General features: G+C 37.6%; 1 protein-coding gene across 2 annotated transcripts in view; it reads left to right on the forward strand.

Moving 5' to 3' along the window:
- Positions 1-12,530, forward strand: part of XRN2 (5'-3' exoribonuclease 2) — an 88,312-nt gene extending 75,782 nt beyond the window's left edge. For both annotated transcript variants that reach the window (XM_045010820.1, XM_045010821.1), the window contains 2 exons: positions 5,924-6,068; positions 11,937-12,530. In XM_045010820.1, coding sequence (XP_044866755.1) covers positions 5,924-6,068; positions 11,937-11,999 — 208 coding nt within the window. In that variant the 3' untranslated portion in view covers positions 12,000-12,530. The remainder of the gene's footprint in view (positions 1-5,923; positions 6,069-11,936) is intronic.
- The last annotated feature ends 1,143 nt before the right edge of the window (positions 12,531-13,673 follow it).

Here is a 13,673-nt window from a genome sequence, read left to right on the forward strand (position 1 = left end):
TCAGTAGTTATTAGTTGCCACTGAAAACAGTTTCTTTAACTACTTAAGACTGAACTGAATTAAATGCAGAAGGGACTCAGAGGAGGATTATAGAATCTGCAGTCCAATAAGTACCATGGAATAGAAAGAATGTGACATGGTTTGATAATAAGGGATGTTTTACATGTGTTCCTTCATTGATAAGTTGTATTCCCTTAAGTCGGATGGACTTTACAAACTCCAGGATATCTGGTGCTATGAATAATTATATTAAGATATATAGTGCAATTTTTGAATACATATTTAAAATGGACACTAACTGACATATGCTACGTTTACTTACAGCTGTTAATGTTGAAAAGAATCAGACTGGGGAAAAGTTGTTGGGCTGTTAACAAATATGCACACCTTCCATGGCAAGCATTTTTCTCTCTCTTAAAATCAGTCCAATTTCCCTTTAATTTGCCATGTTTAATGTGGAATCTTGCCTTATAAACTTTATTTTCAAGGTTATCTTCAGCAATGTAACAAACTGAAATACCTGATCTTAACTATAAAAGTAGGTTCACAAATAGCTTTTATTTTGTTTTTTTAAGGAAACAGTACTATGCACTTTGGTAACTTGTAATGTTTTTTTACAATGGTAGGAATTTCATTCTATTCTAGAATGTCATTCTGTTGGGCTGCTAATTTCACTGATTCAGTATAATTGAACTAAAATTTCTGTTTGGGCTTCTGGATTTCCAACTTCACACTTCCACCTCTTCAACCAATGCTGGCGTGCGCGCGCGTGTGTATTATAGTTTTTATAGTGGAGAGGTCTTGGCATGGGGGTACAGAACTTAGTTTCCTTTTAACATTGGAAAGTTGCCTGTACTTAGGGTCCAGACATCTGGCTGGACAGCCTCACTAGTATAGTATATGGTGGCATCACTGGCTCCTTAACCTTACCCAGTGTGCTTTCAGTAATGTAGGGGGTGGGATGTGTGAACATTGTGCAGTGTGCTAGTTATGTCACAATGTGGAGATCGCCGTTCATTTTTTAAACTTCCATTTTCAACCTTCCTCCGATTACTTGATGGGACTGAAGTCGTTCATGCCATGGCTTAGCCAAGAAGGGAATCTCTTTGGAAAGTTTGCAGAAAATCCTTCCAGCTTTTAAATGAAAGTAAGGTGGCTTTTCATAAATCAAGATTTTTTTTTTCTGGTACTTTTTTGTGTTCATACCCCTTTGATTTATAAAACCACTAGCTTGCCAGACTTAGCTCCGCAATGAGGACAAATACACCCACCATGTTCTTGAAGATACTTGATTAGAAAGAAAAAAAAGTTAAAATGTTTAAATGCACTGAACATTGACATTAAATTACTTGCCTTACTGATTTAAGCATGCATCTAAAAGGTGATGGGCCTGAATATTTGCATATTTGAACAGACTCTCTGCCAGTGCTTCTAAAGGACTTGAGATTGGGGGAGAGTTGGTTGTAATAGACCTGATACTTTTTTAGACCTTGGGACTCTTTTATTCGTTCTAATGCCCTACAGAGTCGTGGTTTTCAGCTTGTGGATAGTTACCCAGCAGGAGGGAAGTTGCCATCAAGTTTTTGTGGCATTGTGAGGCTGCTGTCCACGTGCTGTTTTGCCACTGCCTGCTCCTGCTGATTGTTCCTCCTCTTGCTCTGCCTGGGTTGGGGCAAATCGGGAAGTGAATAGGCATTGAAATCATAACATACCGGGGGAGCAACACAACCAGGAAGAAACTCTTCACCTAAAAGGGGCAGGACTGGGAGAATGGAACCTCCTCCACTTACAACAGCCAGCAGGGAATGTGGATGTAGTCCCATCCCTGCCAATGAATCTTTTGAGGAGCCAGTGAAGCCGGTTCAAAGATATCTGGAAGGCTGGGTAGAAAGTGGTTAGATTTTTGGCTTGCGAGAGGGAAACTTGGTGCTTATAAAATGCTTCTCTCAGAATCAAAATAAGCATGTTATCTGTACAGGAGTGTGTACGTTTTTAGAGCCAGTGGTGTAACAGTCTCAAAAGTATATGTAGGGGGAATAAATTATTAAAACCGCAGGAAGTTACTGATGAACAGAGCAGCTGCTGCATACTTGCAAACACACAGTCTTACTGATCTGAGGAGTTCTGATACAGTCAATCTAAAATCTAAAGCATTTGAGGCCTGATTAATACTGAATAAGCGTGTGAGAACATAGGTGCTGGAACTAGAGATGCTGGGGGTGCTACTGCACCCACTGGCTTGAAGTGGTTTCCATTATATACAGAGTTGACAGTTTTGGTTCAGTGGTTCTCAGCACCCCCACTATAAAAATTGTTCCAGCACCACTGTGTGAGAATGCTTTGTGTTCTAGGCTTTTTTTTTTTTTCAATGGCAGTAGCTGGACTTAATTACTGTATTTTAGAAGCTTTATATATTTAATGTTATTTGTGGATTTTGTTGATCATACCACTAGAAAGCTTGAGAGATCTGGGTTTGAGCCTTGCTTTCTAGCATTTCAGGGAGGAGAACACGATCATTTCACTGAGTGTTGATGGCATAACTTGAAAATCTAAACTAAGCTAGGATTGTTTGAGATCGTTTGAGGTCTGAAACATATTAACATTTTCTTATTATAGAACACCTTCCTAAAGCAACTATAACTGTCACTTACCATGTGTATTAGGGTTTCATTACATTACCCAGTATTGTATGATTGTGTATCATGTTTTGTCCTAATTCAAATACAGCACAAAGGGCACTGCCCTTCTGTCTGTGACTCTGTATCACTGCATGTATATTAAGGGGTCAAGCTCTATATTAAGACAGAGCCTAGATCCTATGGTAATACATATGCACAATAGCACAGAATTTATTCCTGCAGGAACTGTAACTTTGAATTTCCTGATTTGTCAGATTAAAATGTCAACTGTAATCTTGCATTAATACTGTTGTGGCATATAAATAAGGTGTATAACCTAATGAGTGAAGGACAGAATGGAAGTCTGGATGCTGGTTTTGTTACTTTTAATACTATGTAGTACTTGCACAGCATTTTGAAAATGTTAGATGTTATATAAATATTCAGTAACTTAACAGGTTTAGCTAAAATCTTCTGATTATACTACATAGCTCTGTTTCATTTTTACAGTGGCTTGAAAACAATAGAAATATCTAACAAGCTTTTAAATCTATGAAACACTCACAGTACATTGTCAGTCCATCTTAGTAAGCACTCCTAATATGCAGTTTACAAAATTACACTGCTAAAGTTTAATGTACGTTTTGCCTAATACAAAAATATATTGTGAACTTTTGCTCTGTATGCAATAACTGAATTGCCAAAATCCTTTCTGAATACTTGTTGCTGTACATGCATATCGTCTTATTAAAAATCAACATATTGGCTATTTAATTACTGCGTGGGATGGTTTGGGGGGAGTTAAATACTCCAAATTCATGTTACGCACTTACTGCCTGAATAATTTAACTTGTTTAAGATCACCTTGAGTTACAAAAGCACAAATGCTTTTTAACCACAGTCCCTTGGCATTTGTATAGAATTTAAACATATTGATTTAAATGGAATCTGTTTTTTAAATTTTATTGAGAGACCTTACAGAAGCCTAAGCCTACATAGACTTTTGTGGCAAAGTGACTTTATAATGGAAATGTTTACAAACTTACTGAAATCAAATGATTGTGAGTTAATGAAAGACCAAAGTTCATGCTACTTAATGTTCATAGTGTTTTGATGGAATTTTCTCCTGTCACCACTATGATTTATCTGACAAAATATCAAGACATATTTTGAATCCAGTGTTTTGCCTTAAGATGAGGATATTATTTCCTTGAAATATAAAATAAAAATATTGTTAAACGTGTATTTAAACAAAAGGAATATCTCCGCACTAGTCTTAGGTGATCTTGGGTGCTTAATTCACCCTGCCATTGATTTTAAATACTTACAGTATTGGTCTGACTAGTAAATGTTTCAGATGGAAAATTGGTAAAAGGGGTGTATAATTCAGCAGTAATTAAGGTTTTGCTTCTGTGCAATGTTTAGTTCTGTTTCTGTAAATATTATTTTGCATATTGCTTATAAGTGCCAACTATGCATCCAGCATGAAAGAGTCATACTTCATACTAGCAATCTTGTTCTTTTATCTCTGTGGACAGTAAGAGTTCTTATTGCCTAGGTTTTGGACATCATAACTGTTCTTAAAATCTTGCCAGATAAAGTAAACATAATGCAGTTTTTACAGTGTAAAACTAAACTGAATGGGAATAGGAATTTAAACATGAAAGCCTTCTTTAAATGTGTACTTTCCCCCCATCTTGTTATATTTACCTTTTTGTGTTTTGGGTTTTCAGAAACAGCTTGCCATGATCAATGCACTGGCTTAATATAGACTTTGTCTCCATTCCTATCAGTGAAGTTCATATTAAACCGCATTAAAACATTCCCCACCCCCACCAATCCTTCCCTCATAAGCCCTACACTGATCTTTCAGCTGTGGTGCAGGCGGCTATGTGTAATATGCTTTTATAATCTTCAAGAAGGAGAATGTGATCACCTTATTAAAACCCTGAGTGCTTGCTTGACAGCCTCGGTGTCACTTCATTGACTTTGGTAGAGTTCTGGCAGGGATGACTTTAGTATCTTTAACCAAATGGATCCAGCCAGAGGTTTTCAAAGACAAGGAAAGTAATACTGACATTAGTGTCAATTTTAAAATTAAATGATTACCCTACACACCAGTTGTCCAACATTTTGATATTTTATGCTAATTACTTTCCTCATTTGCTCAGAGATCATAATAGAATATCAGTGCATACCTGTTGAACAGTAACCAAAACAGATTTAAATTTACAGAATTTGTATATGAATTGTAGTGAATAATATCTAATTTTGTAATTAAGTCTCTTTCCCCTCAACACAATGTGGTATGTGTTCTCTGCAGAAAATGTGGATTTTGAATTCTCTAGCATTGGAGAGATCATGTCCTAAGCAGTACATGGCTATATCATTTTTGTGACTATTTGTAATAAAACAAGGATTTGATGTGCCTGTTTTATATTTGTAATTTTAGACTAGGTACTTGAAGGCAATTAAATATTTCTTGCTGCTAGTAATCTAGGATGAGAAACTAGGTTAAAATAAATGTTGAATTTGTGTTCCCATATAAACTGTACACCAAATGTCAGTCAGTCCATGCCAATTAGTGCTTATGTTGCTAGGTCACCATGGTCAATTGAAAACTGCATCAATAGAACTTGAAAAGGTTTCTTCCCGATCAGACCTTCTGACATATTGAGCAGAATAATGGATGGGAAAAAACAGCCAAGGCCCCTACCCTAGATTCAAAATACTCAGCAGTAAGAATTCATTTGCAACCTGCAATTAACTAGAAAGAATGGACTCCCAGAAAGAGTCTGGACATTTAGAAAATAAAGCTTCATTCTCCTGTGTTGCACATGTTTACTCTTTGGATAGTATGTTACATTTAGCTAACTCAGTGACGTTTTGTTTCAAATCTACATTGGCAGTCACTGCAAACAGACTGGCAAACCTGCCTCTAAAATACAGGATGAGCAAAATCCTTTTAGGGAGTTAAAACAATCCCTGACTCTGCAAAATTGAATTTGCATTCTTTCAAAAGCATCTGTTTCTCCACCTTAGTATGTTTGAGAGCGAAGCAGTGAGTTAAACATGGTCTGTTAGTTAAAATTGTGCAGGGCTTCTTCCTTACACAGTGTGAACCAAATCATTTAGAGGCACTTGTAGCTCCCATAGATTGTAATATGACTGTGCAATTAACACGATAGATCTGGGCTTAAGCAGATCGAACCATTTATTATACATGTCTACAAAAGGTTGGGCTTTGTGATATGAAGTTATATATAAATTAATAACATGCTATAATACACATGTTCTTTACGCAGAAATTCTGGGGCTGCCCCTCTTATATCTTGGAACCGCATGCTGCAATCCCAGGGTGCAGCATTCCAGCAAAATCAGTACCAAGGAGTAGGTGGACCAATGAATTACCCCCACAGACCTGATGATCGAATGGATAGGGGAAGACAGGTAATAAAGTACTGTGTGATTGTACATTGTTTTCTTCTGGGTCACTTGTGCAATATCTGTGTTATGGGAAAAGGGAAAATACTCACTGCAAATATTTCTGCAAGTAAAATCTTCTGTTTAATTTTAAAGCTTAACATGGTTCTGTTTTAGGGGTTTGTCTTTGACACCTCCTCATAGGTGAATTGAAGGACATATCAAACCCCCACATTTAAAGCATCTATCGTTAATTTTTTTTTCTTTTTGCTGAAAGATACTGATTTGACTTAGACTGGAAACTACTGGGCTATTGGATTCTAATAGCCAAAGATGTACAGGTGTACGCGTGTGTGTAGCTAGCTACTCTTGGAAGAATTTGATTTTCATTGGTAACTGTCGATTTCACTCTAGACACACAAACAGATAAATAAAATATTTCCATCAGTGATGATCAAAACTTACAGCTAGGCAAAGAAAAAAATGCTGCTGGAGAACTTTTGGGAGTTTGATTCAAAGGATATTTACTTTGTATATTTTTGACATGTAGTGCCGACAATTAATATTAACAGTTATAAAACTTTAATGTTTTTAATATAAAATCGGTCATTAAGTTGTCCGAGCTCCCCATAATTTACTTCAACTGTGAACATTTAAATTGATAAAAATGGGGGGGAAGGGGGCTTAAATATCAGTTATCTGTTGAAATTATAAAAAAACTAATTGAATTCCACCAAGTCTCTCTCCCCCCCTTCCTCCCACCCCACACCAGTTACTTATGTAGATTTAAGTAAGCAAACATTAGAGAGTTCATATTCAAACCTTAGGTGGTCTTGCCATCATTTTAAAAGTACAATATAAATGTATTAAACATCCAAAAACAACAGCATATTGTTCTCCGCACACATTCTCCTCCAGTTTCCCAATAAATAGGTAACACATCAGGATGCGCAGTTGTACTAGAAACCTTGGGTACAGAAACTGTGTGGCATAGCACAGTAGTAAAACACACGATTGATGTCCTGATTACACTTTAGGCAGCTATTTGAGTATGAGGCAGATGCTGTCTTTTGGAAACCAGAGCTTGTAGTGCTCAACTGGCAGGCAGGCTACCAAGTAGCAGCTGGAGAAGTAGTAAGGGAGAATGATCTCCCTCTTACCTGCTGGGTACCCATGTTGTTTTCCAACATGTGTAAGCAAAGGTGTGAGCCATGAATAAGAATGTAAGTATACCTTGGCCTTATTTTCGTAGGGCCTGGCCCAGAAATACTACTAGCAGCTAGCTCCCAAGGAGGGGAACAGTTCTTCTCTTTTTAGTGTCTTCTGCTGCCCACCATGCACTAAAAATGCTGTGCGTGGTGCCCTTCCCCCACCCCCACCCCCATGTGGCTGAAAGCCATAAGACTTGAGGATACTTTCCTCCTTATTTTTGTTAATTTTAAAGCAGTTTCTCATCTCCCCCCCCCCCCCCCCCCCGCTCCCAACTGTAGAAGGATATAGTTATTATCAGAAGGATACGTTCTGTCCTGTACCACACATGCTGGATAACTACCCAAGCCTCTTGTTCTTCCCATTTTATAAATATAAAATAAAACCCATTTAATTGGGAATGTAATAGTGATGAATCAGTTGCATTAAATCTGCCTTACTTCAGTTTTACTCTGTTGTAACTTCATTGAATTCAATGGTATGCCAGTGTAAAACGAGTAATACAACGATGAGTCAATATCCGTATCTGCTTTGCTGGGGTAATTGCTTGGATACAAACTTATATTTCAGTGTCTAATGAGAAAATTATGCACTTAATTCTGAAAATTCCATTTGGTTAGCCTACAAGCCTATTCAGTATGCAATATTGTTGTAGTCATGTCAATCCCAGGATATTAGAGAGACAAGGTGGGGGAGGTAATATCTTTTATTGGATCAACTTCTATGTGCTAACCACTTACGCTAAACACCTGCTTGAGTCTGTATTTAGCCGTGACACTAAGTACCTTCCCCAGCCCTGAAGAAGAGCTCTGTAGCTCAGAAGTTTCTCTCTCTCACCAACAGAAGTTGGTCCAATAAAAGATACTATCTCACCCACCTTCTCTCTCAAATAAGCCTATTCAGAGCATTATACAGTTGTCATTTAGTGCTTGCTAGTGTGAATTTCCTGCTATGGCTTTTTCTCCACGTCATGTTTCCCTTCTCTATTACAGTGGACCATTTCTACTTGATTGCTCTATAAATGAGTTGATGATTTGTAATGTGGCTGTTTAAAGCAACTTATGAAAACAAATATATAAATATATATATACACACACACCCCAGCATAATATACATTTGTGGGAGCCTCTGGTAGTCGTGTTTACATAGCTCATTTAAATAGCCCTATTTCAAGAAGATGTAATTTTTTTTTAATGGACATTTCAAATGTGGCATCAACCAAAGTGTGTGACAACAATGAAGCTGCTTTGGCCATCTCTGCTCTAGGGAAATTCTTGATAAATTTCCCACTGTTACCAAGGCTGAATCAGTGATAGGAGCCCGGGGGAGGCAGCCTGCCAGCTGCCAACACCATTTCCATCCTCACGTCTCTTAGTTTTGCAGGATTACGTGATGCTGAAACATCTGCAGCCAGCAGATGAGCTACCCTAGTGCTCCTAACTCTACACTCGTTCAGCTGAACCTGTATTAGCAACAGTGGGATCTTTCTCTGAACTAGCGACCGTTCTGAAAAAGCTTTAAAGATCAGTTTGGTAATGTCTTTCGTTCAAGCTGCTTCTCTGGTTTGGAGTATGGTAGGGAAGAAGTAGGCTTATCAGGCATAGGCCTGTTAGCAAAGTTTAAAACACTCAGGTATGGCTTTGAAACCCTAGTGTAGACAAGCCATTTTTTAACACTATTTGGCCTGTGTGGAGGAGATCAGATTCCGTGGGTTCTAGCCTGGGGCACTGACTGGCCTGTCACATCTTTTAACATAGTGTGTTTCTGTCTACACTGGTTGGCTAAACCATACTAGAACCGTCTTAATCTACACCACACTTCTTAAATATAGTGGCTGAATTTTGCTAAAAGATGTGTATTGACAGGGTGAGTTCTGGAAAGCTTTAATGGAATTACTTAAAATGGATCTTCACCAAGAAGCTTGAAAACAAAGAATAAATGCGTAATTGCACCAGTCCACAATATGAGCTGTTGTGATGATAAATAAAAAAGGAATGAGGTATTCTCAGGGCTTGGGAAGGGAGGGGAAAGCATTGAAATCAGACTGGAAAATTGGATACTCATCCTCCCTCTGCAATCCCAAACTCTGCTCCACAACCCTAGAATCACCAGATATTTCTGCTAAATGGATCAGTGAGCACTGGAATAGTTCATTGTTGGCATTAAAATTGTAGTCACTATACATAAGGGTTAACAGTCCACTGAGAAGAGTAGAGATGGTGCTTCTCAGAAAAAATGTTTGTATTGTAGACTCAAGAAAGGAGCCCTGCATCAGTTCACAAAGAAAACCTTCCATATGTGATCTTAAGAGCTCAAAACAGGATATTTTATGAAAACTAGGTTTGCAGGATTGATGGAGCTAGCAGAGAAGTCTGGCATGGTGCACTCTGACAGACCAAATTATTATAAGCCAATAAATTATTTAAATCTTTCCTTGTCCCCTCACAATTCTAGCAAATTGTTCCCCTGTTGCACTAGATAGAAGCCACATTAGATAGAAGACTTACTGAATTTCTGATATTCAAGTCTGGTGTCATAAATGCAGGAATTATCTTCTGCTTGATCCTGCAGTGAAGTTCAATCCAGGCAGTGATGGCGTTCTTGGTCATATTCTAATATGTGATAGTAGTAGAGAAGACACAACTTCTGGCCAAGAAGGCTTACTTTTTTAGAAGTATCCTTATGTCAACTGCCCTTCTGTGTAACCCCTTTTTAAGACGGTTGCTTTGTCTAATTTTAGTAATTAAGCCTTCTTTGATTTTTTTTGTTTTTTTTAAATGAGGTTTTAGTTCACATTATGGTCTTGGGGCGAGTAAATACTGATGTTACATTATTAGCCACATTAGAGTTTTAGGAGTGCAAAACAGCATCTGAAACTGGTGTTATCTATAAATGTCGAAGCTTTAAAGCCCTGAAAAAGGCTTAAAATGAAAGTGGACACACTTTTTATAGTAGCATAAGTAATTATCAACTCCCTTCATCCCCTAAATCCTTTGCAACGGCATGGCTCGCAGGGGTTAATACATACGCTGCCGCGGAGTGCTCACAGAATTGATGTAACTGTCTTTGGTGCAGATCACTGTTGTAGCAGACTTTTGTAAATATACCTTACAAACACCCCAGAAATGTAAAGAATAAAATGCATTGTATTGCAGACATACTGAACTTAATATTTAGCCTATAATATAGGAATTGAACATTAGGAATAATTCTTTCCTGTGCAACTCTGTATCAGTGTCTAATTGTATGATCATATACAATGTTTTTTGCAAAATATATACACACACACACACACTCTCTCACTCACTCACTCTCTTTGGTGCACCATTTTATTCTACTAAGAGACTTCTAAAGGAATGCACTCAACATGATTTTTGTTTAAATTGATTTTATTTAAAAAAAAAGCTTCCTGTTAGAGCATGTTTTTAAACCACTTACTCCTCAATCTCTTTTAAATGAAGGGATGGATGGGGTGGAGCTCTGCTTAGAAAGGGCTTGGGGGCTGCCCAAGGGTAACACCACCAGGCTTGCATGAGCCGCTCCTTTTGCATTTCTTTGCCTGCTGCCCTTTGGAGTCAGTTTAGCTGCAGCTCTTACTCCTAATCACCCTCTGGAAAAGCCTGGGGAAAGAACTGTCACCATCCCTCCCAGAGAACTGACAGACGGTATCTACCCAGTGTGTCACATCACCAGAGTAAACTGAAAATAGAGGGTTGTAACTTTCCTTTGACCTCTTACGGTAAAGTTTGGGATTATTAGTCATCAAATTTTCAGTTTGGAGGGAGATTCAAGTTGACTGTCTCTCTAAATCCCCTCAAATAAACTTATCACCGTGAATCTAATGTATTGGGTGTGGCAACTAAATTAAATACAAATGTATGTCTAAAGTGGTAACCACTTTCCTTGAAGTCTTCTGTACTTTCAGTACTCAGTCTGTTGACATGCATTGATATCATGTCACCTAGTATTTTAAATGCTACTTAAAACGGAACTGATGCCTACAAGAAGCCAGCACAACAGAAATGCATCCAACAAGAAAAGTCTCATGTATCTGTAAAAACATATGGTTTTTGCTTTGGCAGAAGATCAGCTGTGTACAACTAAAATATACAGACAAAACATTGTATAAATTAACCATAATGGGAAGGTTAAGATGACTCCTAGGTGTCAAAGCGTACCCTTACTGTGCATGCTGAAGGTATTCTACTTTCCACTATTAGTCTGCGTAAAATGTGCATGTGCACGTGTGTGTCTATATATTCTGTAATGGCAGAGCCACGTTTTCTTCATGGATTTACAAAGTTTGCTTTTCAAATCCTGCTCTTGTTTTCATTTTGCACCTTTTAAATTCCGCTATCACTGGAAGCAAAAGGTTAGCAGTTACTTCTGCAGCTCAAATCACCCTCAATGCTGCCTTTTGGCTTTCTCGTTTAGGATTATTAAATCTTTTCCAACACACATGGAAGTGTGAGGTTGGTGTTGTACAGAATTTACTCCTTGTGTAGGAGCTGAAGTGTGTGTATCCAGGAGAGCATTTGTAAACACTATTAAGAGATGTTTAGCTCTTTCTTTGGTCTCTTTCTGTGTAACTGCTGTATTGTTTCAGTTTTGCATGGAGTCTGAAGCTAGGCTAACTTGTTTACTGTGACAGTAATCCAGAAAATAAACCCTTGCTTTTGTTTGCAGGGATATGGCCCTGGGAGGCCCTACCCTTTGCCACCTCCCGCTGGAAGATACAACTGGAATTAGACTCTTGAAGTCTTCCATCATCAAAACCTGTTTTTACAACAGCTGTGGAAAAATGAGGCATCTTTAAGAAACGTACTAGTAGTTTTTAAACTGCAATATGTGTTTTAACTGTGTATATTTCTTACTGATAAGATTTGATTTTGGGGGGGAAGGGTTTTTATGTTGCTTTGAAACAGTGTACTGGAGAAGACATGTAAAGCACTTACTAATGTGCTTGAGAGAGACATTTCATGAAGTAGGAGTACTGTTCTGCCTTTATTACTAGTTAAGCATCAATTGCATATGCCTGTCAATTGCAAATCAAAACATCCTTTAATTCACAACATAAGAGCCCCAAAATAGATACTGATTTTTAAAGAATGCCTAGAAATAGGATTTTATTAGCTGTGAAGGTAGGCACAGCAGGCAGTCTAAGAAACACAACATTTAAAGACACGCTTTTGTCCGTATTCTTTTTAACAACACTTCATTGATGTATTTGTCTCTCGAGTTTGATTTCTGGACTTCTAAGTAAAAATGTTTCAACTTTTACAACTTTTGTCTGGTGTGTTCTTGTTCTTCTATGCCTTTTACCTCATAGAATATGAAATTAACAGATATTTTACAGAAAATCACGTTTTCAAACAAAGGTTAACAAACCATTAGCTGGCTAGTAAATGGGTGCATTTTTAGTAATTTTCAAAGGGTTTTGTATTCAGTGTACTGAATATTGAAATATTCTCTTTTTACTTGACTGCCCTATGAAGTGGCTTTTGAAAATGTGCACTGGTATTAAGTGGCTTATGACTCTTTCCTCTGGAATATTTGTGTAGTTTTTATCTAAATGCAGATGCACGCTTTTATTTGTTTGGTATTAATAACTTGGAAAATTCCTCTATAAACATCCATATTTTTCAAAGACTCCAAACCTGTTAGTTTGCCCATAAAAAGTAAACAATTCTCTGCTCCTAACATACACCGTGCATCAGGTTAAGTAAACTATTTAAAAATGGATGCAATATCGCTAAGTATCCCATTTTATATTTTTCTTTAATATGCACATGTATGTATGCATAACTGTAGCCTTTTTCTATGCAAGTATTTTTAACTCTTACACAAGGTTATAAGAAAAGGTCTCTCCTGGACCATCTGATATAGGCAGTTTAGCTGTGTCCTTCTTCAAGGGCATAAATGTTAATACTCAAATATAAGGAAAAAGACCAGACCAACGTAACCTTGAGAGGACGAAATCCTGCACCTAGATTCATTTGCAAGTGATTGGGGATGGAGCAGAATACTTATTGTGATTCAAAGAGTAGTCATATTGTTAGAAACTGATGTATACCATCAGATTGCAATGGCCTATAGTGCATTACATTAAAATGTTGTGTGGGTATAAACATTTGCTATTGAACAGAACAGGAGCAGCAGTGAAACTCAATTTTCAGACATACAGGCATTCTCAAAGCACTCACCTCCTGTATGGGTGTTTTTAATATCAAATCTAAAGAAAATGTCTGTTTCTGTTTATCCTTTTCAAATGTGACTGACAGCTAAAATGTTATAGAATAAACCTGCAAATGGAAACTGAATGCACCTTTGTACCTGGGCTTCGCATCTTTCACAACTAGTATACGTGTCGGGAATTTCTGGTGTTTGTGGCAAATAAGTGCAATTGCATGTACATTTACTGTC

The sequence above is a fragment of the Mauremys mutica genome, chromosome 3 (assembly GCF_020497125.1).
Source record: "Mauremys mutica isolate MM-2020 ecotype Southern chromosome 3, ASM2049712v1, whole genome shotgun sequence".
NCBI lineage: Eukaryota > Metazoa > Chordata > Testudines > Geoemydidae > Mauremys > Mauremys mutica.